Source organism: Pelodiscus sinensis, chromosome 2 (genome assembly GCF_052426305.1).
Source record: "Pelodiscus sinensis isolate ZL-2025 chromosome 2, ASM5242630v1, whole genome shotgun sequence".
Taxonomy (NCBI): domain Eukaryota; kingdom Metazoa; phylum Chordata; order Testudines; family Trionychidae; genus Pelodiscus; species Pelodiscus sinensis.
The window spans coordinates 240,819,707-240,847,107 of NC_143053.1; the positions used below are offsets into that span (position 1 = coordinate 240,819,707).

At 42.0% G+C, this 27,401-nt stretch overlaps 1 protein-coding gene across 3 annotated transcripts in view; it reads left to right on the top strand.

The window, feature by feature from the left end:
- The window catches only part of VIPR2 (vasoactive intestinal peptide receptor 2), a 144,786-nt gene that overhangs the window by 51,698 nt on the left and 65,687 nt on the right, over positions 1–27,401 (top strand). For all 3 annotated transcript variants that reach the window (XR_012902111.2, XM_075922731.2, XM_075922728.2), the window contains exons 5-6: positions 19,996–20,093; positions 26,329–26,470. Coding sequence is in view for 2 of the 3 variants with exons in the window: in XM_075922731.2 (XP_075778846.1) it covers positions 19,996–20,093; positions 26,329–26,470 (240 nt within the window). In the remaining variant the exon portion in view is untranslated. The remainder of the gene's footprint in view (positions 1–19,995; positions 20,094–26,328; positions 26,471–27,401) is intronic.

A 27,401-nucleotide genomic window follows, 5' to 3' on the forward strand; every position in this document is an offset into this window, starting at 1 on the left:
TCTGGGCTCCTACCTTCTTGAGTGAAACTTACATACATGTGATTCTATTCCCTTAAAATATACAACACTAGAAGGTTTATCTGGAGTTCCTTGGGTACTTAACTCATTTTTTTTTTTAAATAAAATGAAAATGTACGTGCTTCATTTGAGTCATTGCTCTGAGGCAAGGCTGGGGATGAGGGGTTCAGTATGCAGGCTTCCCTGGGAAGAGAAGACTACCCCTGCATTCTTTCACCACAGCAGTTTAGGGTCAGGTGAGAAGTGCCTTTCATGGCCACTGAAGCTCTATTGGCTACTGCAGCTCCATTGGGCACAGCTGGGAGAGGGGTGCATGTCCCCCACTGGGGCTGGTCCAAGTTTGTCTGCCCCCTGCGATCCCCAGCCAGAGTGAAGAAAGCAGCAAAATGCATTTCCTGTTTGCTCTCTCATGAATAGGAACAGCCAACAATTCCCATATGAATCGGAGTGGAGGAGGAAGAGCTTCACTGCCCCCCTTGCCATCCATAAAAGGCGCCTGAGAGGTGGGAGGCTCAGGGCTGAGGCAGCCCCAGATGGGAGCAGTGTACCCCCAGCTAGCCCCTTTCACCTGCCTGGTGATTCTCTCTCTTTTCAGTATAGTTTTCTGAGAAGCAACCCCATTCCAGGCACATCCTGTTTTCCTGACATAATCAAACTCTGACCTTGCTTTAAGTTATGATAAGAGGAGGCTGTATACTGAATTTGGTGGTCCTAGCTCTTACTCTTTAGAAGGAGTTCTTGAACAAACAGATGAATGGATAGAACACAGACAAACTCTCTCAAATATACAGTAGACTATTCCTACCCTTTTGCTTCCTGTCTTTCAACCAGTTTCTGAAATCATGTCTGCTTTCTCTGCTTCAGAGCTTTTTGTGTGGGACATTTTCAAATGATTTTTGAAGCTCCAAATGTACTGTATCAACTGGTTTCCAACCTGTGGTCCGCAGACCCCTGAGGGTCAGTGGCAGTGCTGCAGAGGGTCTGCAGAAAGTTTAAAACTGAGGTACTTTTCTTTTCCTTTTTTTTATTTGCCCAGAGAGGGTGGAAGGGGGGCACGTGAAATTTTAATAGATTGAAAAGGGGTCCATATGCTCAAAAAGGTAGGAACTACTGAACTGGATTATACCAGTCCACACACTTTTTGACACTCTCAAAGAATTCTACTAGAATTTCCCTTTACAAAAGCCATGTTGACTCTTCCCCTATACAACATGTTCACCTATGTGTCTGAAAAGTCAGATCTTTACAATAGTTTCAAATTGCCTGGTATTGAGGTTCAGATTAACAGCCTATACAGGCAGTCCCCGAGTTACGCGGATCCGACTTAAGTCGGATCCGCAGTTACGAACGGGGCCGTTCTTCTCCCTGGTCTCCAGCAGACCAGGGAGAGGAAGCAAAGCGGTGGAACACGTGGGCAGCGGACAGGGCTGTCCGCTGCCCACGCGCTCCGCGGCTTGGCTCTGCTTTGCCCCCCCCCCCCAGTCTGCAGACCAGGGGGACGGAGGGGGGGGGCAAAGCAGAGCCAAGCAGAGCCAAGCCGCGGAGCATGCGGTCAGCTGACAGCCCAGACGCGTCTGGGCTATCAGCTGGCAGTGCGCTCCGTGGCTTGGCTCTGCTTTGCCCCCCCCCCCCCCGGTCTGCAGACCAGGGGGACGAGGGGGGACGGGGGGGACGGGGGGGCAAAGCAGAGCCAAGCCGCAGAGTGCGCGGTCAGCTGACAGCTGTCAGCTGGCCGCGTCCTCCGCGGCTTGGCTCTGCTTTGCCCCCCGCCATCCCGCTGGTCTGCAGAGCAGCGGCTGAATCTGGACGCCAGTTCCGACTTACATACAGATTCAACTTAAGAACAAACCTACAGTCCCTATATTGTACGTAACCCGGGGACTGCCTGTAATTATAAGGATTTCTTCTGGAACTTTTTTTTTTATTGTAATTTCAATGACTATCTTCCAGTCATCTGTTACAAAGGCTGATTTAAGTGATATGTTACATATCACAGTTCATAATTTCTGCAATTTCATATTGGAGTTCCTTCAGAACCTGTGTGTGAATACCATCTGGTCCTGGGGATTTTTCACAGTTTAATTTATTGATTTGTTCTAAAACTCACTCACAGAGCTCCAGAAACGTGTCCTTCCTCATCTGAAAATTTTGGAGCCACTGCTGTTCGCCCGACCACTCCATAACGAGCCAGTCCCACCAGTCAGCACTTGGTGTCTAGATGCCATCAGTGGGGTGCTTAGTGTGCAGGGGAGGGCAGGCAGGATACAGCAGCACGAGCCACAACTGCAGAGAGGAGAAGAAGGTTTCCAAGTGGAGCCAGCGATTGGGTTCCTGCAAGGCCAGGAAGACAGCCTGCAGAAACTGCTGCAGGAGGTGAGTTTCTAGCCAGAAACTTGCCAATGTGATTGTGCTGGGAGTGGGGGCAGTGCCTAAAGCCTTTTCCCTCTTCCCTCTGGGATGACAGTTTTGAAAGAGAAACGGCTTGGCAGCTGCTTTTCTGAGCAGTGTGCCGGGCAAGCAGAGGAGCCTGCCAGGGGCTCCCCACTGCATCTGCGAGTGGGCCAGATCTCGTGGCTTGGCGGGCCGAATTTGGCCCACGGGCCATTTTTGGCTTAGGCCTGTTCCAAGTGAGGGTTGATGTTGAAAGAACAACCAGGTAATAGAGAAAAACTTGCCCTGCTCCTTTCTGCATTGTATCTGTTCAGTGGATATATAGAATAATTCAGACTCCTGAACTTCATAAACAGAGTACTACAGTCACTTAAAATAATAGCCCAAAATAGTTCCTCTAAAAAAATAAAATACAATTCTATGTAAAAGAGCCCTTATAGATAAGTATGCTAGCAAATGTGAGTTATATAACCACAGTCTGTTACTTTTTACTTTTACATGCAGTTTCTCCATTTATCCTTTGTCTTCTTAAAACCAGTTAACATCAGGCAACCACACTAGAAAGAAAACATTCCAGAATAAGTTCAGCAACTTTTAGTATAACTTTGTCAAAATATAAACATTTCCATGACAATTACTCTGCAAACTGAAAGCAGCTGAGCTATGCAATGTGCTAGTCACCTACTGGGTTATATTTAGTGGCTATATATGTCAATTTTTTTTCAGTAAATATAGTAACAAATAAAACCTTAAGTCATCCCTTTAAAAAAAAATCTTTGAAATTTTACCTCTGAGAAGCAATATTTCTAAAATGTTAGACAATATAAACTTTCTTGAGGCCAAGTGTTTTATTAATGCCTTTATCACAATGCAGTAGCTTGAGTTTCCCTATATCTTTGTTAAGATCTGTTTTAAAAATGTTTTCATTGTTTTAAAAATTAGTTGGAGCAGTGTGTACCTCATGAATGCTTCCATTCAATGAACTATTTATTATAAACCTTCATGGTGAAATTAAAAACTCAGAAGTAGAGCCCTGCAAATCTGTGGATATTCGCTTCACTTTATATTCGCAGGTATCTGCATCCACGGATGTGGATGGGGTTATCTGTGGTTCATTTTTGCAGATACAAATGCGTCTCCTGATACAAATTTCATATCCATGGAGGGCTCTACTCACAGGGACAAGGACTTCAGCAATTGTGGCTCAATATGGAACCCTTCCAAATCACATTAAAAAAATTAGTGTGCCAACATTTTTCAGGCTTGATCAAAGCTTGCCTCTTTAACTTTGCTTTTCACAGTTGCCTGCATTATTACTGGCTGTGATACCCTGTTTGTTGTTGTTCATGTGTATTTGTTTTATCCTTCTGCAGTGTAAAGTTACTTGCTGATTGGTATTATTTAAGATTAAGTGTAAAAATATTGTCTTTGTAGTGTGCTGGCCTTGAGCCAAACTCTACTTTTCCTTGATTTGGTATATGCCTGAAGAAGCTACATTCAGTTGCATTTACACGAGTAGATCAGGATTTGGGCCCTGACCATTTGTGTTTGAATTTTTTATAAGGAGTAGTTTTAAAGCGTCAGAGAAGACCATTCCTTGTAGTTTTGTTTTAATTTGAGTTAAGCATGTTTACACATGAAATTAAGCAGGTATTGAGGGTACAAATTCTCTTAGCAGACATACATCCAAATAAGAAAGTGTGATCTTTTAAAATGTCTCAAATTATGACCCCAAAATAATTAGTCACATTAAAAATTTTAGCACCTAAATTAAATAGGTCATCAACTGCATTTATAAGCCAGAAAATGCAATTGGAGATGTAGTTCAAAGTGATTTTCTTGTCCCTTTGAAGATCTGTTACATTCACTCGAATTTGCTGTCCTTTGAGAAGTATAGTTGATTTGGAGTGAAAAACTAGTAGACTGTATGCTCTTGTGTTGATTAGAATGGAAGAAAAGTAAAATAAAATCATTCAAGGGCTAAGGAAAGAAAGGTGGTCATATTTTTAAATGTGTACTAGAGACTTATTTAAAAACCTGCATACAGTGGTGTGTGCAAGAGAAACTAATTTAGACTATTTGTTGTGTTTTAAGTTTTTCTATTTTAATCCCAGTAAGAGTAGTGGCTATTAATTTGTTTACAAACTCAAATCCTTGGTTTGAACTAAGTGATTATGGTCAATATTAAGGTTACACTTCCTCAGAGTGCTGTAGGCTGACTCATGAAATACGGCTCAAATCTCTGCAGTGTAGCTTTAGGCTGAACATTCTTCAAATAGTGTCCCTACAGGTGCTCCACTTCAGGTGAACATGAGTCTGTAAGTCCTTGATGAGATTTCTAGCTAGTGGTATCATTTGACCTGCCCATGCACCCTCGTTACTTAAAACATTTTGTTGTGCAGGCCATGAAAGTCTGCAGTGCTCCTGAGATAGTAAGTAATGCGTTTTGCTAGAAAAAGACATCTCACTTGTATTCCTTCTAGTGACTAGAAGTGACAGGAATTCTTTCATATCCAGGCTTCCTGCCAGTCATTGTCAAGTTGAAAGCTTATGCAGCCAAAGGCTAAGTTGGGGTCACGGCTGCTTCAGCATGACTGGACAACTAATCCTTTGTTTGAAAGTTCACTTCTGGGTTTTAGTTATTTAGTTATTTAGTTTCTAGATAAAAATGGACTCTGCACTTTGAAAACATATATGTTCTATACAACCTAGGATAAGCATGTTTTGGAAAGATTCAAAGTAAAATTAGTTTTACTGTTTGTTTGCTTGCTTGTTTGTTTTGAGGATGTAAATAGAATCTCGTCAGGTACCACAATGAATTATATTGAAAAAAATGAAAAACGTAAAGGTGTTTTTTCCTCCAAGATGGTGCCGAATGATTTTTTTCTTGCCTTCCATGTTAAATTTGACTCACACAGTCAGCTGTTGCTTTGACCAGTTCTGCCTTCTTGATGGCATATCATATGTAATTCTGTTTAATTGCTATTCTAAACCTCAAGGTTTTAGACTATATAAAGCAATATTTATAGAAAACATTTCTGGTCCACTAACACCTGTCATTAGAGGGTGACCAGAGGTCCTGATTTTATAAGACAGGCCTGATATCCAGGTTTTGCCTTTTATGTGTACTAACTCTCTTCTCCCCACACCCATTCCCATCCTGATTTTTCACACTTGCTATCTGTCACCCTATTTGCCATGCTATTTGGTTCAAACTAGTGAAATATTTTGTTATTTCTAAAAAAAACTAGAGAAAATACGTTTCAAATCTATAACTTAATATTATGATAGCAACTAAAATGTGCTAGGCACTTCACAGACAAATGAGACAAATTCCTGCATAAGGATTTTACAGTCTAAGGCCCTGGCCCTGCAGACAGTTACGCTATGTCTACATTTAAACTGCTACACCTATGCAGCTGCAGCACCTCAAAGTAGATTCTCATTGTAGCAACAGGAGTTCTCCCATGTTGTAATTAATTCACCAAACTGAGAGAGAGTAACTAGGTTAATAGAAGAATCCTTCCATCAACCTAGCACAGCTTAAGTTGGCTTAACTAACTGCTTGGGGTTTAGATTCACGCCTCTGAGTGGGTTTATCTAACTTTTTAGTGTAAACCTGATCTAAGACATATGCTTAACTGGTCTCATCTGGTCATTGCATTTGATTACTCACATGAGTCAAATTAAGCATGTGTATAATAAGTGTTTGCAAGGTCAGGCCTGATTGTTTATATCGATAGTATTCACTTACTACCATAAGTACTTTGTCTTACTACCATAAGTTCCATTGTCTACATTGCTTAAGTGAGGATGAATTTTTATTAGCACTGTTCAGTGGTTATGGTGTTCCCAGAGAAACTCTACACTCATTGCATCATGGAAAGTAACAGCCATGCTAGTCTGTTCTTGGTAAAATAATAACAACAAAAAAACAGTAATGTATCACTTTAAAGACTAACAAGATGGTTTATTAGCTGATGAGCTTTCGTGGGGCAGACCCACTTTTTCAGATCATGAACTGAAGCTCATCACCTAGTAAACCATCTTGTTAGTCTTTAAAGTGATACATGACTGGGTTTTTTTCCTACATCCATTATGTAGATAAGGGATAGAGGATAGAAGGCAGACAAAGAAGCAGTATGATTGTGAAATTTAGCTTGTGTCCTGTACTTCTGCTATTTTTGCATTGAATGGTTAGTAACATTTCAATGTAGGGACAGATTAGTCTCTGGAAAAATAAAATTTTAGTTATAAAAAACTGTTGTTTCCATGAGTTATCTTACGATTTGTAAAGACGACATGAGTGCTAGCAGCCTTGTAATGTGAACAGTTTAATGGAACAGCCAGATACTTTATTCTAGGCTTTAGAATGGCCATTTTTAGTCAAATGCCAGCCTGAGCATCCAAATGTAGGAATGACTTGTTTTAGACATCACTGTTTGATAATTGTCTTTGATAATTGATAATGAGCACTCAAACATTATCCAGCTCCGTATTTGCAGTCCTGCTCCACTTCCACAGATGGAAGATCCTCAATATCTGTGGGGTGTGGCCTTAGAGGAGCAGAAGAGTGCTGATTTCATTACATGCTCCCCTTTCCTTGCTGATGCTGTGGGAGTTATTCACCAGATGGCTTTATAAGAATATGGTTCCTCTCAACTGCCTGTTGGGAACTGGCAGGGGCAGGACAGAATGGAGGAGATGATGTCCCTGGCAGGGATCATCAGCATCCTTCAGGAGAATTCTCTCCAACTGCCATTTTCTTAGGCAGATGATCATCCCACATTGGGGTTCTGGAACATGAGCAGTCAGACTCTTCAAAAACCATAGTCTGAATGGATGCTGGCTAGTTTCATTGTGTACTCTGCTGACATGGCTCGTAAATCCATTCAAGTTTGTTTGCTTCACTTTGAATGTTTCTGAACATTTTTTTAAATGCACTTCTAACTCCTTTTGTTGTTTGTTTGGAACATCAGTGCTTTTCACTTTCCGCTTTTAATTTGACACCACTGCAACTGCCAGACTCTGAAAGTAAGTAACTGGGCAACACAAATGGCAGATCATAATCTTGGACAGCTCGCTGAAGATTCCTGACCTGTGTACAGTGTACAAAACAGCAATTAAGATGTTAGGCGTTATTAATGAGACAGAAATAATACAGAAAAAATGTAATAATACAGAAAAAATGTCCTACTTCATTCAGTTTTGGTCAGCATCTCAGAAAAGGCAGAGAGCAGAACATAAAAAGAGTAAAAGAAGATGAGTAAGAGGAGATGTGGTATATGGGATTTGATAGACAATAAAGAATAGTTGGGAGGAGGATTGAATGTTCTTACAATATTTATTCTATCTTTTCCTTTTGGGAAAAAAACAAAGGAGGTGACTCAAAAGTCAAACATTCAAAATGGAGAGTATGATTTTTCATGTAATATAGAATTCCTTCAGCACCTGCTATTATTGAAGAAAATAACACAGCACATTTTAAACAACGATTAGACATTTATGTAAATTAGGAGCAACAGTTACAGCTAGAATTCAATTGGCATCCTGAGGTTTCAGGCCTGGTCAGCTGCAGGGAGGTTAGGACAACATGTCCTACTATTTAATATTATTTAATTACATTTATTATAGGGATGGTTTACACTTTCCTCTGAAGCATCTGGCTTTGAGAAAGAAAACACGGAACAAAATGGATCATTGACATAGTATGCCAATGTAGTGTTTCTGAGGGAACTAAGAACTTTTACATTACCTTCTGTCAGATTGGTGTTCTTTATTCCAGTTCAGTTGTGTTATATTTTCTCTGGTCCTCCTAAGATATGGGCAGCAAGCAAAACGTGGTTGGTGCTGTCCTTGCCTGTTTGATTTGGCACTTTGTTCTATGACTTTCATGGCAGAAAATACATAAATTACATTCTTTATTAGAGTGAGAAGGAATAAATGCCTAAGAACTGGTTCTTACTGGTCTGCACCATGTGTAGGCAGTTCTTCCTGGTCAAAGTGGGTGGGGATTTTATCAGTTGAGAATATGGCATCTTGCAAAAACATGTTTTAAATTGACTTAAAGTGGTACATGATCATGTTGAGAACATAAGAACTGCCATAGTGGATTAGACCAAAGTTCCAGCTAGCCCAGTATTCTGTCTCCAATCATTGCTAGCTCCAGAGCCTTAGGAAGATTGTACAGCACTGGGTAATTCTGGGGAGAACTATTGCTGTCTTCCATCCCCAGCTGCTGCAGACAGAGGTTTATGGTCACCTTGAGCATGGAGTTAAATCTGTGACCAGCTTGGCTAATAAGCATTGTTAGGCATATCCTCCATGAACTTATCTAGTTCTTCTAACTCAGTTATATTTTTGGCCATTACAACATCTTGTGGCACTGAGTTCCATAGGTTAATTGGGCACTATATTTGTAGTTCTACAAGTGAATTGTGCATTTTTTCTTGTTTGTTTGCAACCTGCTGCCTATTCATTTCATCTGATGATTCCTAGGGGGTTTTTTTATTATGGGAAAGGGTAAATAGCATTTCTCTTATTTTTTTCCACCACACCTTTCAAGATTTTACAGACCTTTGTCACATGCTCCCTTAATTGTCTCTTGTTTCTAAGCTGAACACTCCAAAGTCTTTTAAGTCTGTCTTCCTATAGAAGTTACTCCATACCCTTAATCCAATGGTGCCAGAAGAGGTAGGGACTTCTAAACATGGGCATAGTGTGGGAGGCAGAGGATACAAAATACCCTTTTGGATATTCTTGATTTGATTTAAACTTGGTATACATAAGTCAGTTCCCTATTGACTTCAATGTACATGCACTTAAAGGCCCCATTATATGGCAGCAGTGGTCTAAAGGAGTGTTAGGTTCACAGAAAATTCTGATGTGTAAGTTTTAACAATTTACATACAAAAAATAAACAAACAAACCCAGACCCAAACACAACTGAGTTATAGTACAACTAAACCAACTGATTTTAAGACCTGACATTTTAGTAAATGTCCTTTAAAAATAGCAGTTCAACCCACAGCCCTTTTGCCTTCCTATCTGCCAAACCATGTTTTCCTTACAAAAGTTCTTATTAATTTTATGCAACATGAATATGGAGTTATACGTTAACTTTAGTACAGTAGGCAGCCTAAGTATTAGTAGGATGAATGCTATTGTACTGAGAAATTACATAACAGAGATTATCTTTTAGATGAGCAAGTATGAAACATTATGGAATTATGTCACCTAATTAATAACATGACAACTAGCTATATCAGCTGGATGTGTTACAATAACTTATCTAAGAAACCTCTGAAAATTTTGTTATGTTTATTAGTGCATGTGGCCCTGCAATTGCAGTTTATTAGCATATTTCTTACAACACTGTTTATTTAGAATTTTAAAAGTCAGTTAAAGAGCCAGAAGAGAAAAGTCACTTGATTTAATTAATTTGGCACAGGTCTAGTTCCATTTCAACTCCAGTATGCGTAGCACCTAACCTTATACTGATTTTGAAACTCATGGACTTAAGGGGGAAATATGTAAGTTGCAGAGCTAGGAACAAATAAAAGACCTAGGAGGGAAGATATGAAATCCTAGAATGTGGAGCAGATCTCTAAAGCTGTAATAGAAACAGTGGGGTCTGTTATGAACAGAAAACCAGTGGTCTCATTAATGTGTTAAACAACAGAGACCTATTCACACTATTGAAACTATAGTCATGATTCAAGCGATTTTGACACTCCTCTTGAATTTTCTGTTTCCACAATAACACTGCAAAGACAGCAGTCTTTCAGCAACTGAAATCCAGGGAGATTTGTGCACCCAGCTCTCTTAATTTCCTTTGGAAATTCCATACAAGATGTGTTTTGCAGCAGTTTGAAGAAGTATAGGAGAATTTAATCATCAAACATCATCACGGGCAAGAGAAAAGCTAAAAACAAAAGCAAGCACAAATGCCAGTGTTTTTCTTTTAAATAATAAAGATGACTGAGGAGGAAAAAAATCTTGATACAGATTTAAAATAATTTAGTGGACAGAAATCCTGGTCCAAATCCCACTGAAGTGAAGGGAAAGACTCCAAGGATTTCAATGGCAGTTAGATCGGGCTTTTATTTATTGCTTTGTGTTTTAGTCTAATTTACTAAGAGTAGATGAAACAGGAAATTCAAGCTACACAGTTTTGGCCATGGAAGACTGAAATAAAGTGCTCATCAGAACATCTATGCAGAACTTTGAAAAATTCTTCTCTTGGAAATACTTTTAAAAAATGCACGTTTTAGAATAGTCCATATTACATAGTGTGGTAGGGTGCTGAAGAAAAGGAGAATAAGGGGAATGTTAAGTTTCATGAGTTCTTGACATGAATAAAGAGGCTCTTTCCTAGAAAGTCCAGACTAGTCAGTGATTGAGTTTCCCTATGATGACTTGTAATTATTCTCTCTCATACAAGCACCCAATTCGTGTATTCTAACTAAACATAGTTCATTAGCCTCTGAATTTCAGAAATCAGTTCCTACTTAGTTCTAAGTTTATAAAACTATAAGTGATTCTGTGCCTGGATGATGAGGAGAGGCAAAGAATGTAGAATCAGTGCAGTTTGTTCTGAAATGAGGATATGCAAACATGGGAAAAGGTTAGGGTAAGCAATGCCAACTAAACATGGACATAAATTTGATATACTTGGCACCAACCATTTACATTTTTCCTAAACAAATACCTCCCTGTCAAGAACAAACTTAAAGAGAATGTACAGTTTCTCTTTCCTAATGTTCCCGTGCATCTCAAATAGTGTATTTTGGGAAATACAGTCTGTATATGAGAATTGCATGATAATTCAAGTGGAGGTCATGAGGGGCACCTGATGAATCTGATTTTCTTTCATCAGCTAGGAAGGGCTGCCGTCAGATTCTCAGGTGGGGAAAGTTACACAGAGATGATAAGTGACCTTAAGTGCCATAAGTGGCATGACATTTCACAGGCTAATGACAGAAATGGGAACTGGTCCTTACACATTTGTTTGCTAGCTAAATGGTCAATAATGCAGACAACATGCTGAGTGAATGTATTTCTTATTATCCAAAGCTTTTGAGTGGATGGCTTTGGCTCATTTGGTCTTGTTCAAAGACTTTCAGGAGCACTATATACTGAACAGAAAAGCTTTAAAGGGTTACCAAGGGCTGTTTTGATGTTTGCTGGCAATAAGGAGTTGAACTGCTTACCGAAGAGTGTGTGGATCACTGCTGTAACAGTTACTGAGGGTGTTACTGATAAATTAATTTTACTATCTGTAGTATACAAGGTATTTGAATAATAGAGAAACTTTTCACAGTGAAGGACTGCTAAAACGAGTGTAACATTCTTGTCTCCTTTCCCTTACTTTCTGGTACCATCTTCTTTTACCATTTTTGTGTGTATTATTAGTTTATCATAATTTACTTCCCTGCTTTCCAAACCTTGGAGCTTCCTTTTTCTAGCACTGAAACGTAACATCATCTCTAAATCTGACATTACACATGACAGGACCATTTAGCCCTTTATATTATTGCTGTTTTAATAACCCTGGTAGTAGCAACAGAGGCAAGAATTATAAAAAATATATTCTGTATAAGAGATCGCTTTGAATTTGTTAACTTTTAAGTACCTTTTCTAATTTCTGTGAGGCTGTGTCTAGACTGGCCAGTTTTTCCGGAAAATCAGCCGCTTTTCCGGAAAAACTTGCCAGCTGTCTACACTGGCCGCTTGAATTTCCGCAAAAGCACTGACTTCCTACTGTAAGAAATCAGTGCTTCTTGCGGAAATACTATTCTGCTCCCGTTCGGGCAAATGTCCTTTTGTGCAAAACTTTTGCACAAAAGGGCCAGTATAGACAGCTCAGATTTGTTTTGCGCAAAAAATCCCCGATCACGAAAATGGTGATCGGGGCTTTTTTGTGCAAAAGCGCGTCTAGATTGGCCACGGACGCTTTTCCACAATAAGTGCTTTTGCGGAAAAGCGTCCATGCCAATTTAGACGCTCTTTTCCAAAAATGCTTTTAACGGAAAACTTTTCCGTTAAAAGCATTTCCAGATAATCATGCCAGTCTAGACGTAGCCTGAATGTATTTCCATGAAAACGGTGTACTAATAACACTAGCTTGAGCCAGTGACCCCCTTCATATAAAATAACTAACTGAACAGTGCAATCTTTAGTTCCCATGGTCTTAATAAATCAAGACGTAAAGATGTGCTACAGCATATTATGACTATATCACTACAGCAGTGATTGGCAACCTGCAGCCTGCTGGCCATATTCAGCCCATCGGGGTTCTATGTGTGGCCCACAAGATATTATGTTTATTGTTGCTCAGGCCTAGTGTTGCCAGATTCTGCTGGTGTCCATTTTTTTTCCCCACCAACATTACTAAAGTGAAGCATTTATAAAATAAGGACACGTGAAGCAAGGCGCATGCTGATTGCACACAACATTGACTGTCAGAGTTGTGTGTTCCCTCTGCCTCCAATCAAAGCACTGCTTCAGTTCAATCGTTACACACCACAAATTCTAGGTATGAAAATACAGTTAGCAAAACTACCCTGTTCTGACAGATTGGTTATGACAATCTTGTGGCCCACTAAGATGAAGTAGGGTCACTCAGGCAGCCTACTCACTAGTCTAGATTGACCATCATTGCACTACAGAGTTCACAGATTCTTATTTTTTAACAGCGACAGTAATTTTATATTTCCTGTAAGAGCAGAGTAATAGGTCTGCTTTGTTAAAAGAGCAGAGATAATCTGCATAGTTTTCTGGTCTATATGAAGTTTATACTCAATTGACCATTCATTTAAAACATTATTTCTTAAAGGCATGGTATTCATATATCTTAAATAAGTGTTCTCTCGAATACAACACATGACAATAATTCTAAGTGTACATGTAAAAAAAAGCCCAACTTAGTTACTGAAAACATTAGGTAATAAATATTTATTTTAAAAACTGAAATCCATCCATCAACTCTAAATACTGGAACCATTTTGGTGAATTATAATATAGGCTTTTATGACTGCTCATTGATAAATTGGTACTGTATTCAGTTTCATTTGAAAGCCAACCACTTGAGTAATTAGCTCTCAGAGATCACAAGCACATCTTTTCAGAAGAACTACTTTTCATTTGTTTGAAAGAGAATGTCCAAATTCAAGATCTAATCCTTGCTGAAACTGCTGGATCACTCATAAAAATATGGGCTAAGGAATCACCTTAGCAACAGGAATACATTTCATAAAATTGCTAGTGTTTTTAGCAAAGGTTAAATATTATTGTAGGGATTTAAATATTTTTATTGTACTCTGAATTAGAAGGGAAGCTATCCTACATCCTGGCTCGCTATTACTTATATAGCACCGTCTGTGCTCAGGATGATTTACAGTAGTGGTTTTCAAAGTAGGGATGTTAAATTTAGATTAACTGGCTAATTGAATAGTTGATGCAATTTGCATCGACTGTTCAATTAGTTGATAAGCCACAGCCTTTGAAGTGTAGCAACAGCCCCACGGCTCTGCAAGCTTCTTGCACCTGTAAACCCAGTGAGGACAGCTCCCATTAGCTGATTTCCAGCCAGTGGGAGCTGCATGGATTGTACTGGGAATGGGGGCCGCACACAGAGACACCCCTCCACACACAGTCCCTGAAGGGGCACACTGCACAGAGTCACACACACTGGCCCCAGCAGCTGACCACTTTGAATGATATGTAAGGCCTCGGCAGTCAGGGAACCTGTCCAAGGGTCCTGCTGGGCCACAAGACATTGGCAGCCCAGAAGATCACAGTGGGCCAGATCCAAATGTTTGCTGGGACAGAGCCGGCCTACAGATCGTATTTTGGGTTAGGTATTTCAAAGCTAAGTGGAGCAACACCTACGTATTTTTGAAGCTCTGAGTTCTTGTGCCCACGGAGTCCCACTGAATTCAGTGCAACCCCACAAAAGTGTAAGGGTTATGCACAAGGGTATTTGTAGTAGAGATGTGAATGGTTCACTGGTTATCCAGTTTGCTGGCAAGCATCACCCTTGCTGGGTGGTGCTTACTGATTATGGTTAACCCAGCAGGGCAGAAGCAGACCCCCACCTGACGCAGATGGGAGGCCACAACACGGTGTGACGGGGGAGAGCACTTTAGCCCAGCTGGGGGCCACTGTGCCACACCGTGGGTGGGGGTGTACTACAGCCTGGACAGAGCAGCCCCCACGTGGGGTGTGCTCGGCCTGGCCAAAGCAATCCTTGCCTGCGGCAGAGTGGGAACCAGGCCCACCGCACCACACCCCCCGTCTACTCCTACTTAAGTGGTTAACCAGTTAAACATAATGTTTAACCAATTAACTGACTAAATGGGATTTTACACCCCTATTTTGTAGGACTATAACCCTATGAAGTACAATGAAAGGAATAGTCTATTTTATACCATTGTATCTAACCCAGGATTTCAATGTAAAATAAAAATTTATCTTCAGTGCTTGGTCCTTTAAGTGGGGAAGCTTCTTAAGATCATTCCTATTCCATTGGGATGTATACTAATTTCCATTGCCATATGTTCTATGATACCTCTTGTGGGGTAGCAGGATTGGGGCTTCCCTGGATCTACACCAGTTCCTAATTCAAGTTTTTTATAACATGCTTTTCCTATTTGTAGCATGTGAGGGGTTCTCCACACAAAACAAACAAAAGAAAGGTCCTTTTCCTTCTTTCTTCATTGTGAGAGAGGGTGGTAAGAGTAAAAGACGGGGTGACCTGTCTCTTAGGCTGTGTCCAGACTCCATGCCTCCGTCGACGGAGGCATGTAGATTAGCCAGCTCGGAAGAGGGAAATGAAGCCGCGATTAAAATAATCGCGGCTTCATTTAAATTTAAATGGCTGCCCCGATCTGCCGATCAGCTGTTTGTCGGCAGATCGGGAGAGTCTGGACGCGATGCCCCGACAAAGAAGCCTTTCTTCATCGACACAGGTAAACCTGGTTTCACGAGGCTTACCTGTGTCGATGAAGAAAGGCTTCTTTGTCGGGGCATCGCGTCCAGACTCTCCCGATCTGCCGACAAACAGCTGATCGGCAGATCGGGGCAGCCATTTAAATTTAAATGAAGCCGCGATTATTTTAATCGCGGCTTCATTTCCCTCTTCCGAGCTGGCTAATCTACATGCCTCCGTCGACGGAGGCATGGAGTCTGGACACAGCCTTAGGTGGGCTCTTTGGGGCCAGCTCTTTGGGGCCTGGCTTATTATCTGGCCTTCTATCTTTAATTAGGCTCTTCCTGCAGCCCCTCTTCTTTGGCTGGTCCATGCTGTTTCAGGGACAATCAAGGCTGTAAGTGTTACTTTCTTGGCAGATAAGTTTATGAGGTGCAGCAGTCTTCTTCCTGTTCATCACCCTCCCACTGCAGTGGTGGCTTTCCTCTCTCTCCAATATCACATTCTCCAATATCTTACTGCTACTTTAAAAGCAAACTAACTCAATACTAAAATGTCAAGAGTTCTACACGAATATCAAGACATGCCTCGTCTGTGAACTGTCTTCTACAAAAGTAAGAGTAAGCATCTATTTCTCTTGTGGTATCTATTGTACAGTTTTGGGAAGTAGGAGAATGATAGTAGTTGGTCAATTATTGAAGTAGTGTATTGGAATTGGGCCATGGTCTTTAGATAACTAGCCAGTGTCCCCTCAGACAGCTGCTACTAGGGACTGGTGCCATTTACCTTGAATGTCCTTAAGGCCTATTTTATAACTAAGGGTAATTTGTTTCCATTAATTTTTTACTTTAAGTACATCAATCTACAACAGGGCTACTCAACACGTGGCCCATGGGCCACATGCGGCCCGTTTGTTTGAGGCCCGCACATGGGAGCCAAAACAAAAAAGTAATCAATATAATGGTCTTCTATTGATATGCATTTTACTAGTTAAATTCCTGCACTGTCATTGCTCATTAACAGTGATGTCATATGGGTGGAAATCGGGTAAATATTGCATTTTATTAATATCAGCAGAACTGACTAAACCGGGGTATGTGTGTTGTGTAGTCTTGCCTTAATCTTAATATTTATGACCGTCAATGTGAAAGAAGCTATTTGCATATATTTGCATATATATTTGCATGTATATGCAAGCACACTTAAGTTGTGGCCCTTCGCTTGTAATGTGAGTATCATTGTGGCCCCTGGGGCATCCAAAGTTGACTGGCCCTGATCTCTACAATATATTTGAGAGAGTTTGTTTGTCTGTCTGTTGCTCTATTTGTTCGAGAACTTCCTAACTGTCAGGGTGGTTAAGCACTGGAATAAATTGCCTAGTGAGGTTGTGCAATCTCAATCATTGGAGATATTTAACACCAAGTTAGATAAACATCTGTCAGGGATGAGCTAGATGGTGCTTGGTCCTGCCGTGAGGGCAGAGGACTGGATTTGATGACCTCTCGAGGTCCCTTTCAGTTCTAGTAGTCTGTGATTCTATGACCTCCTCCTAAATGGTAAGGGTTAAGACCCCCAAATTCAGTTATACAGCTTCCTCTTATCATAACTTAAAGCAAGGTCAGGGTTTGGCTGTGCCAGGAAAATGCGATGTCCCTGGAATGGGATTACGTCTCATAAAATCATACAGACTGGCTGGAGGTGTACCCCCACGCCCCGTCCAGGACTGTCCCAGCCCCAAGCCTTCCACACACACGCCCCAGGCGCCCTTTAGGAGGGAGTGGGGGCTACATAGCCCGGGATACTGATTCCTGTGGCTCCCCTTGTCTACAGACAGTGAACCTCAGCCAATGGGAGTCGTGAGGCTCCATGACTGCAGAGCCGTTAAGTAAACAAACTGGAGCAGCCCGTAAGCAGCTTTTTTGTGGCTCATTTGGAAACACTGGTCTAGGGTGACCATACATCCTGGTTTGGCTAGACAGCCCTCTATTTAAGCACGTTCTGAACTTTTTTGGCAAAACTGGACATTTTTCAATCATCAGTTAATAAGAGCAAACAGGACAAATGCCAAGTGTTGTCAAAGGGTCTCTGGACGGAGTCAGTTCTATCCTGGGTGAGGAAGGTTTTGGGGACCCCTAGAAGGGAGAATCTGTTCCCAAATACATGAAGCAAAGGAGCAGTGTATACATATATTTAAACAAAAGGGGACATTTTGGCTGTCTAAAAGACCCATTCAAACGAGGAAGGGATGAGTCTGAGTGGGGGTGAGAGGAGAGCAGAGAAAAGCCTAGATAGCTTATACAGGCAGTCCCCGAGTTATGTCGGATCCGCAGTTACGAACGGGGCTTTTCTCGCCCCGGAGGACGTGAACGGCGGGATGCCCAGATGCGCCGCGGTCCGCCGCCCCCGTCCTCCGGGGCGAGAAAAGCTGCTCCGCGTCTCCCTGGTCTGCAGGAAGATGGGGAGCAAAGCCTTGGAGCATGCCCACAGCAGGACAGCCCGGGCGCACTTGAGCTGTCCCCCTGCGGGCGTGCTCCGCGGCTTTGCTCCCCGTCTCCCGACCAGCAGACCAGGGAGATGGGGAGCAAAGCCTCGGAGCATGCCAGCAGTGGGACAGCCGCGGTGCGCTTGGACTGTCCCGCTGCCCGCGTGCTCTGCGGCTTTGCTCCGCGTCTCCCAGGTCAGCAGACCAGGGAGATGGAGCAAAGCCGTGGAGAACTTGGGCGGTCCCGCCACCCCCGTCTCCCTGGTCTGCTGGGGGGGGCTGCAGCTAGTGCCCCCCCCCCCCCGAGCAGACCAGGCTTTTCTTGCCTACCCTGGGGTAGAGCAGCTGGGGGCTGCCGGGTTGGTCCCTCAGCGCCGCTCCGGACCAACCCAGGAGCACCCCAGCTGCTCTGCCCCAGGCGTCCTGATTCAGATGCTGCTGGTCAGTTTCAGCAGCGGCTGAATCAGGACGCCTGGAGCAGAGCAGCTGGGGTGCTGCTGGGTTGCTCCAGTAGCGCTGAGGAGCCGCGCTACTGGAGCAACCCAGCAGCACCCCAGCTGCTCTGCCCCAGGCGTCCCCAAGTCAGCCGCTGCTGAAACTGACCAGCGGCTGACTACAGGAAGCCCGAGGCAGAGTTGCTCTGCCCCAGGCTTCCTGGAATCAGCCGCTGATCAGTTTCAGCAGCAGCTGACTTGGGGACGCCTGGGTTTCTTAAGTTGAATCTGTATGTAAGTCAGAACTGGCATCCAGATTCAGCCGCGGTTGAAACTGATAAGTTTCAGCAGCGGCTGACGCCAGTTCCGACTTACATACAGATTGCTGGGAGATAAGCAAGCAAGCAAAAATTATTTTATAATGTGAAAGCTCAATGCAAACTTAATGCCCTAAGCAATGATCACCTAGCAAGGAAGAGAACTCATTTTCTGGCTCCACAGCCCATGCTCAGATGATCACGTGATAATTACCTGTTCTGTTCACTCCCTCTGGGGCATCTGGCATTGGCCCTTGTCGGCAGACAGGATACTAGGATACTGGGCTACTTTGGTCTGACCCAACATGACTGCTCTTATTTTTTTATTGTGAGCAGCCCAGAGTGAGAGCTCTGTCTCTTTACAGGTCAAAGAATCAAACACTAATATAACATATGCAGCATAGAAATAACTATGAATGAAAATAAATGGCTCAGTGCACTAAAATGTAAATATCTTAGTCGTCATTTTGTCAATAAATTGGTTTGGAATTAACAACCCTGATGATACTCGTGAGAATAGTTTTGGAGCCTGTAGTTTCAAGTGAATGTGTGTGGATAGCTACTGCTCTTTGGACACATAATAAAGCATCAAGCCACAGACTTCTGTTTATGTGCCAAATATTGTTATAGCTGAGACATGAGGATTTTTAATAAGAATATTATCTATTGATAAGTGTTGGAGACTGGCAGCCAGGACTCCTGAATTCTGTAATTAGCAGCGATACTTGATACACGTTATGCTTGACTATAGGCAATTCATTTAAACTTTGGTTGTTGTTTTTTCTATATTCATGTGTAAAATTGGAGAGACAGGGCTAGGGTGGGGGGACGCTCTGCACAGGATATAGAGTGCGGAGGGATGGGTTCAGGGAGGGAGCAGTTCCACATGGGGGAGGAAGGGCTCGAGGGCAGTTCTGCATGGAAGAGAAGGGGGAATATGGTCACCCTCCTACCACAGCTCCAGCATCCGGTTTGGTCAGGGGGGAAGATCCTCAGAGGGAAGAGGAGGACTGGGGAGTGGAGTCAGGGTTCTGGCTTCTCAGGGCTCTCCAATTGACTGGGACCCCGGGGCACAATCTCCATTGGCCCATATAATAATCTGCCACTGACTGAACCATATGGAGGCTTATCGGCCTGCTAATGGCTCTGAGCTAATGGAGCAAGGTTATTAGGTTGAGACACTTGATGTTTTAAGATCCAGAAGTCCCACATTTGATTTCTCTATCACAGACAACATCTTTATTGGCTTTGCATTAGACAAGTGTAAGGGAATCAGTATATTTAATGTTCACACAGGTATTTTGTAACAATTATGTCATGCACAGTTTTTATTCTTAGAAATTATTTAAAGCAATGCTACATTATTATGCGTTTGTCTGCAGCCGTCACTAATGGATTATGAATATATATTTTTCTTCATAGATTAATTTCTATGTACTAGTGAGGGCAATCTACACCCTTGGACATAGTACATCTCTGATTGCTCTAACGACAGGAAGTATAATTATTTGCCTTTTCAGGTAGGTACTTTACATGAATAAAAATAAGTGAGAAAATAGGAAGATATTTTTAAATCCTTGTTTGTTTTATGATTATTCAGGTGTTTAAAAACAGGTTATTTTTAACCTTTGAAGAATTTAATAACACATAATAACTGCACTGGTCATTTGCATTTATGTTTGCACAATTCATCTTAGAGGATTCCAAAGAACTTTACAAATTCACACATAGTACAATCTACCTGCACAAGATTAGAGCAGATCTAAATCTTTTAGAGATTTACTCATCAAAATCAACACCTTGAATTGTACTCCAGTTGGCACTAAGGGGCAGCCATGTTCTGGTGGGGCTTCTGGGCAGTTTCCAAGTGTGTTCTAATATAGAATGTCTTCAGTAATGTGATCTGAAAAGTCACAAGGGAAGACTGCGATGGGTTATAGATGAGAAATCCCACAGTAACAAAGCTTTCATTAAGTGGAGCTGGACAGAAAAAGGCCCCTTCTTGAGATTACAAGAGTAACCTGCAGTTCAGACTGGTTCACGGTATAAAGAAGGACAGGACTATATTACAGGGACAGATGCCATTTCTCCCAAATGCCTGCCTTTGAGCTTCACCTCCTTTTGCCTCCAAGCATCACCTTTATCTTCTGCATACTGAGCTTCAACCATCTTCCTTTCATCTATGCCCCAATCTTCACCAGATGCTGAGAAAGCTAAGAAAAAGCATCATCTAGCTTCTGCAAAAAAGAGACATAGACCTGCATGTTGTTTGCAGTGAGGTGGTGTTGGAGTTCCAACCCTGTCACAATCTACCACAATGACAATTTGGGTGGGAGGGGGTCTCTGAAAACAAAGAATGGAACAAGTTCAGGAGTGATTTCCTCTATCCTCCTTCAGATCTGGTAGCAAATCAACACCACCTTGTGTTCAAAACTGTCAAGGACTATGGATGCATGTGAAAGACTCTAGAATAGACTCCTAGCATCTGCCCATCACTAGAAGGTAGTGAGTTAGTGAGACTGAAAACCATCTTCATGCCTAAAGTGAGCTTGAAGAGGAGTTGGGGAAGTAAGAGAAATCCAGAGGACATCAATGTGGCCTTATCGCAGACTCCTCCAAACCATCACCCTAAAAAAAGGCAGATTAAAGAGAGGGTGACAGATATTGTCCCCAGCAGGGGACAAAGACATGTTTACTTCAGGAAAGCTAGTCCCCTAGGAGATGGTGGCCACCAGTAATAATGGGAGTGAGCACAAAACTCTGTGTGTGGGGATGTGTGTACGTACGTGCAGACACTCACTCTTCATTCACACAGCATAGACAAAATGGGGCATTGTATACATTGAGATGGGGGGGTGAAGTGGGCACATTTTTAGAATTTCAGTCCCACTCCCATCTGCCCAATGAATGTATCCTCAGAGATAAATCACACTTGGGAATATTGGTTTGAGAATCTGTAAATTTCCCAAATGCCTTTAAAAAAATGTATCTTGTGGGACGAGGGGCGGGGGGGAGATGATCCAGGTAGTGAAAGGCTCTATCTCCCATTTGCCAGGACCAGAAGAGCTGAAAACACCTTGATTAGTTATTTATATTTCTGTTGAAGAGGCAATCTTTGTCTAGAAGGATCCCAAGGTATTTTACAGAAAGTATCAATGTACTGTGTATGAGGATACATTGAAAAATATCCATGTTTGGGGTGAAACCAGCTGGGTTATACAATAGTAATTAAGAAAAGAAGTAACAAATAACTTCTTCAGATGAATTCCTGGGAGGAATTTCAGACAATTATACTAGTGAGTTAAAAGTTACTAAAGCAACAAAAAAAATCAAAATTGTGACTTCATCCAAGGATTACAGTTTGAATTTTTTTTATTATAGTAAAATTGTGCATTGATGCACAAAACTTCATCATGGAATTGGACATGCCCTCCTCAAAATATACAATATTTATCCCTGCACATGTGCACCATTATTTTCTAAAACAAAGTTCTGGGTAGAAGGAGTTTAATTTAACTGTGGGTGCAGAATGTATATATGACAAATATAAAAATCTCTGTCTGGCCCTGTTTGCTTCCCCTTAGTCTATCACACATTGAGGAGCAATGTCAAAACTTATACAAATGGAAGAACTAATACAATTTCTGTACATTCTGATCTTTATTAAATGCAATTTATAACTAGCCATGCTAAAATTAGGGCAATTAGATGAAAAAATAAATTTTGTTTCCAAATGTTTCACACAGTTGCAAGATTCTCTTGTACACAGGGATAAATTTGACCCTTGGTTTTCAGTCCTCGCAGAGACCTAATCTGAGTTCTGACCACTGTTTTCCACAAAAGGCAAATTTCTGAAGTATTATATAGGGCAGGAATGCAGAATCTAGCAAAACTCTTTGAGAGATTTTTTAATCTTAAATTGCCAGCGAGAGACGCTGAACTTCCTAGAACCTTTTGCTATTCAAAATTGTCCCAATTTTTCAGATGTCAAGACTTTTTCATCTCAGGTGACACTTTGTATGAACATTATGATTAGAATTGATTGAAAATTTTCTGACAACTAGTTTAATCTGAAAATGTTGATTTGTCAGAATCAAAATGCTCCACAGGAATGTTTCAATTTTGATGAAATGTTGATGAGGGGAAAAAATGACCTTACTGGAGCAAAACATTTAAACTTTTATTTTCAAAACTTCTTTTCTTTTTGCATGTTTTTATATTATATGATAATACCTTATTCTGACACAGCACTTTTAGGCTAGGTCTACTCTACAGCTTTTTCCGATTTTTTTTTTCAGAAGAGGCTTTTCTGAAATTTGGCCCATCTTCACTGGGCCGAATGTCAGAAAATCCCCCTCTTTCAGAAGATCCCTATTTCCTCATGGAATAAGGATGACAGGGATACCAAAAGAGCACATTTACACTTTCACAAAAAAAAGCCGAAGAGAAAAAGTGTTCCCTGGACATGGATGAGTTTTTCCGGGATACCTCTGGTATCCCAGAAAAACCCCACAGTGTAGACGTACCCTCAGTCTCAGAGCACGGTAGGTGCAGAGCTTTCTGCAGTTGTGCAAAGTATCATTGCCCCCTTTTACAGATGGGAATCTGAGGCACATAAAGACAGGACACAAGGTCCCCCAGCAGGCCAGTGTCAGAGCTGGGACTAGATCCTACATCTCCCAGGCCAATGTTCTGTCCATTATGCCACACTATGTCTCTTCCACAATTTTTAAAAAGTCAGAATCAAAATGGAACATTTCAACTGTCCCAAAACAAAATGTTTTAAAAATATTACTTTGTGGGAAAGTCCAAATGTGCTATTTGTGCTATATATAAAACTGTTTGTATATCTGACTGTGCTGCTGTTATTTGTATATAAGCAATTTTCTACACATGCAGAATTCTAGTAACTGTCACTGCCATAAGGGCCTGACCCACAAGAGTCTCAGGGCCTCAGCTCCTGTCATTTTCACTGAACTGCAGGAACATGGTATCTCTCAGGAACACCTACCTCCAGGCTGGATCAGACCTTTATTCTTTCAGATCCAGCATGAGAAAGAAACACGTTCCTATTAATTTGATGCCCATTTTCCCCTGAATGTGGCTCACATTTTCATAGGGATCTACTATGCCCTATACCATAATAACTGGACTTGTCCCTCCCCTGCAAACCTCTGTGGTGGTGGGAAGGGGAGACATCCACTCGAGACCCACCTCCAGGTGCCACCTTCTGCTGCAGGAAGCTATTTGGGTTTGGGTAGCATCCTGAGGTTCCTGCAGCTGGAGGAGACGTGTGGAGTTGAGTGTATCTTCCCTATGCTGCTGAGAGCACCCCATCCTAGGGGGCTTGCTAGCTCCGACTGGGCAGAAGAAGGACGGGGCAAGAAGAGAGTGTGTGGCAGAGGGTGCAGAACTCTGCAGTTGTGCAGAGAGAGAGGCAATGTCTAGACGGCAGAGTTTTTTGGGGGATACCAGAGGTATCCCGGAAAAACTGCTGCGTTCAGGGAATGTATCTAAAAAATAAGGCACGTTCTTTCAGCATCCCTGTATTCCTCTCTGTGAGAGGAATAAGGGATGTTCTGAAAGAGGAGGTTTTTCCAACATTTGGCCCTGTGTAGTTGGGCCAAATGTCAGAAAAGCCTCTTCCCAAAAAAATGGAAAAAGATACACAAATTGCGGTTTTCAATTTATGTATCTTTTTCCAAAAAAAACCCGGCAGTCTAGACATAGCCAGAGCAATTATTGTCCCTCCCAAGCAGGCCAGGATTAGCAGTGAGGCATCCTCAGCTGGGGTGCTCCCAGAGCACAGGGGAGATCAGACCCACTTCTACCTCTTGGAACCTCCTGCGGCTGCAGGTAGCTCTGTGGTTGCTGCCTTCAGAGTCTAGCTCTGAAGGCAGCACAGGAGTGAGGGTGGTAATCCCTTGATCCCCTACAAAAGGTTTGCAACTCCCCCTCCCTCCCACACACACAAACCCTTTTGGGTCAGGACCCCACAGTTACAGCACCATGACATTTCAGGTTTATAACAGCTGAAAACATGAAATTTACCAGTTTTCAAATCCTGCACCATGAAATGGGCCATAATAGTCAATGAATTTGGTAGGGCCCTAATAATAACAGTGGACTCTCAGTAGCTTTTGGAAGTCTCAGGCCCTGCATCAGCAAAGTGATTATGTATAGGCACATCTACTGAAGTCAGTGGAAGTTGAACAAGCATTTTAAGTTAAGCATGGAATTATGGCCTTTACTGATCTGGCCAAAAATTCATTTTGCATCTCTGCCTGGCAAGATGTTGTGACTTCTCTTAGATGCAGAGCTGACCACAATTGTCCAAGCTTTAGTCACCTCTGGATTGGGTTAGTTGATGCTCTTTGCATAAGTCTGTGTCTGAAGACCAGTCAGAAGCTTCAGACAGCACAGAATAAAGTAATCTGCCTGCGATTCTATTCCGTCTGCATTATTTCAGTAATAACAAGATTATCTGATCTGCACTAGCTTCCAACTTGTTTCCAGCTGCAGTTCAAAGTGTTGCTTTTTACTGATAAAATCTTCAGTGGTTTAATTCCTGTCTGCCTTACAAATCTCCTCTGTTGTATATTGAGAACAGATAGGACAAATGCTGCATTCACAGACAAGGGGCTGCAGAGAGAGGGTGTTTCAAGTGATAGTTCCTTGCCTCTAGAACTCACTTCCCCCCAGAGTTTATTGATTTTCCCACTTCTCTGGAAACCTCATGGCTGTGTCTACATTGGCACCCCTTTCCGGAAAAGGGATGCTAATGTAGCACTTTGGAATAGGCAAATCCGCAGGGGATTTAAATATCCCCCGCAGAATTTGCATTAACATGGCTGCCACTTTTTTCCGGCTTGGGGAAAAGCCGGAGAAAAGCGCCAGTCTAGACGTTATTCTCCGGAAAATAAAGCCTTTTCCAGAGGATTTCTTATTACTTGAAAGTAGGAATAAGAAATCCTCCGGAAAAGGCTTTATTTTCCGGAGAATAACGTCTAGACTGGCGCTTTTCTCCGGCTTTTCCCCAAGCCAGAAAAAAGCAGCAGCCATGTTAATGCAAATGCCGCGGGGGATACTGAAATCCCCCGCGGATTTGCCTACTCCAAAGTGCTACATTAGCATCCCTTTTCCGGAAGGGATGCCAGTGTAGACACAGCCCATCTGTTTCCCAAACTTTCAGAAAGTAGGTAGATTAAAGAAGAAAGTTGTTAAGTCCTAATGGACTGAAAGGAAGTGCAGTCCAATTTGTATTGGTATACGTACACTGTTTCTAAATTCTTCATGCATCACCTGCATCCCCTGATGTGCACATTCCATGAATCAAAATACCAGAATTAAAGACAGAAAAACTCAAAAAGAAAATATTAGGGAGGGGTGTTTCAGAAACTTTCCCAGAAGAGTGTGACTTTAAACTGGTAATCTAGAATGAAAAGGTCAGAGCACGCCAAAAATAGAAAATGAAAATCCACCTTTATTAGATACACTTTGTGGTCAGATGTGGAGAAAATGGCAGTAGCACCTTTTAGTCTGTGACACTGAAAAGGAGTCAAAGATGGGCCATAATTGTATGTACTAGGCATCATTTAAAAAAAATCTCTGGAAGGGGACAGACACAAAGAAAGAGCGGGTACTCACTCCAGATTTGTTTCACTGAGAAGCAGCCTACGACTAATCAGAAGACTGTTCAACAGCCTCTCTGTCCTGAAAACTAAAATTATTTTTTTAATCTCTTCTTTAATGTAGAAAACTTCACTGCACGCGGAACTACATCCATCTGAACTTGTTCCTTTCTTTCATTCTAAAAGCAATCTCTGTTTTTGTCAAGGATGATATTCTCTATTCCAATTCCAACCCAGCTCACTGTACAGAAGACCAGTCATCATGGGTAATGAAGCTCTTTTGGCTACACTATGTAATATTTTTGCCTTTTAACCCTCTCCACCTCTGCATCCCAGGAGAATTTTGGGGAACGGTCAGTTGTCAGTGGAGGGCACCATGGGAGAACTATAATGGTAAAATGAACTAGAATGCAACTGCAGGAGAAGGAAGGGACTGGAAGAGCTGGGAGGTGAGCTAATGAAGCTCCGCTTATTCAGGTAGGCAACAGTCAAATTTCAGCTATCAGAAAAACAGAATCAGCCATGACCCCGGATCAATCTGAGAGTTAGGAGGTAGGCTAAGTCAGGGGAGAGTTAGAAGTGGAAGATGCATCATCTGACAAATGGGAAAGTCTAGATGTTCTGGGAGGCTCCAGCAGTGGTATCTGGAGTTGAAGGGCAGTAAGGGAGGGAGAGCAATGAGAGACTGACTGGAAATATGTAGGGGAGAATGAGAGTGGTAGCAACCACGCCACACCTACTGGAGGTGTTGAAGGGCTATCATCTGCATGCCTGGCAAGCCATTTGGCAAAGTGGATAAGGCATTAACGAAGTAGGTAGGGTTGCAAACTCTCAGAGGTTGAGAAGGTTGAAAAGTTAAATGGTATATCACATATCATTGATATATAGAAAGTATCCCAGACACCTTAGTTTGGGGCCGAACTGCTGCAAAATAAATCCATAGAGACTGCTGAAGACATTACATTTTTAATTTGTAATGTTTTTCCCTCCCTCATGGCTAAATGTAGAGTATAGGAAAAACTGAAGAAAAATGCAAAGCAATATTTTTGTATTGATGAATGTGCCTTTGTCCATTACGCAAAGCCTTTCTAAGAGACCCTTTAACTGAATGTACACAATCCATCAACTAAAACACTCTCCTTGAAGGAACACTTAATACTGGCACCATAAAATCATTCTACACAGGTCACTTAGATT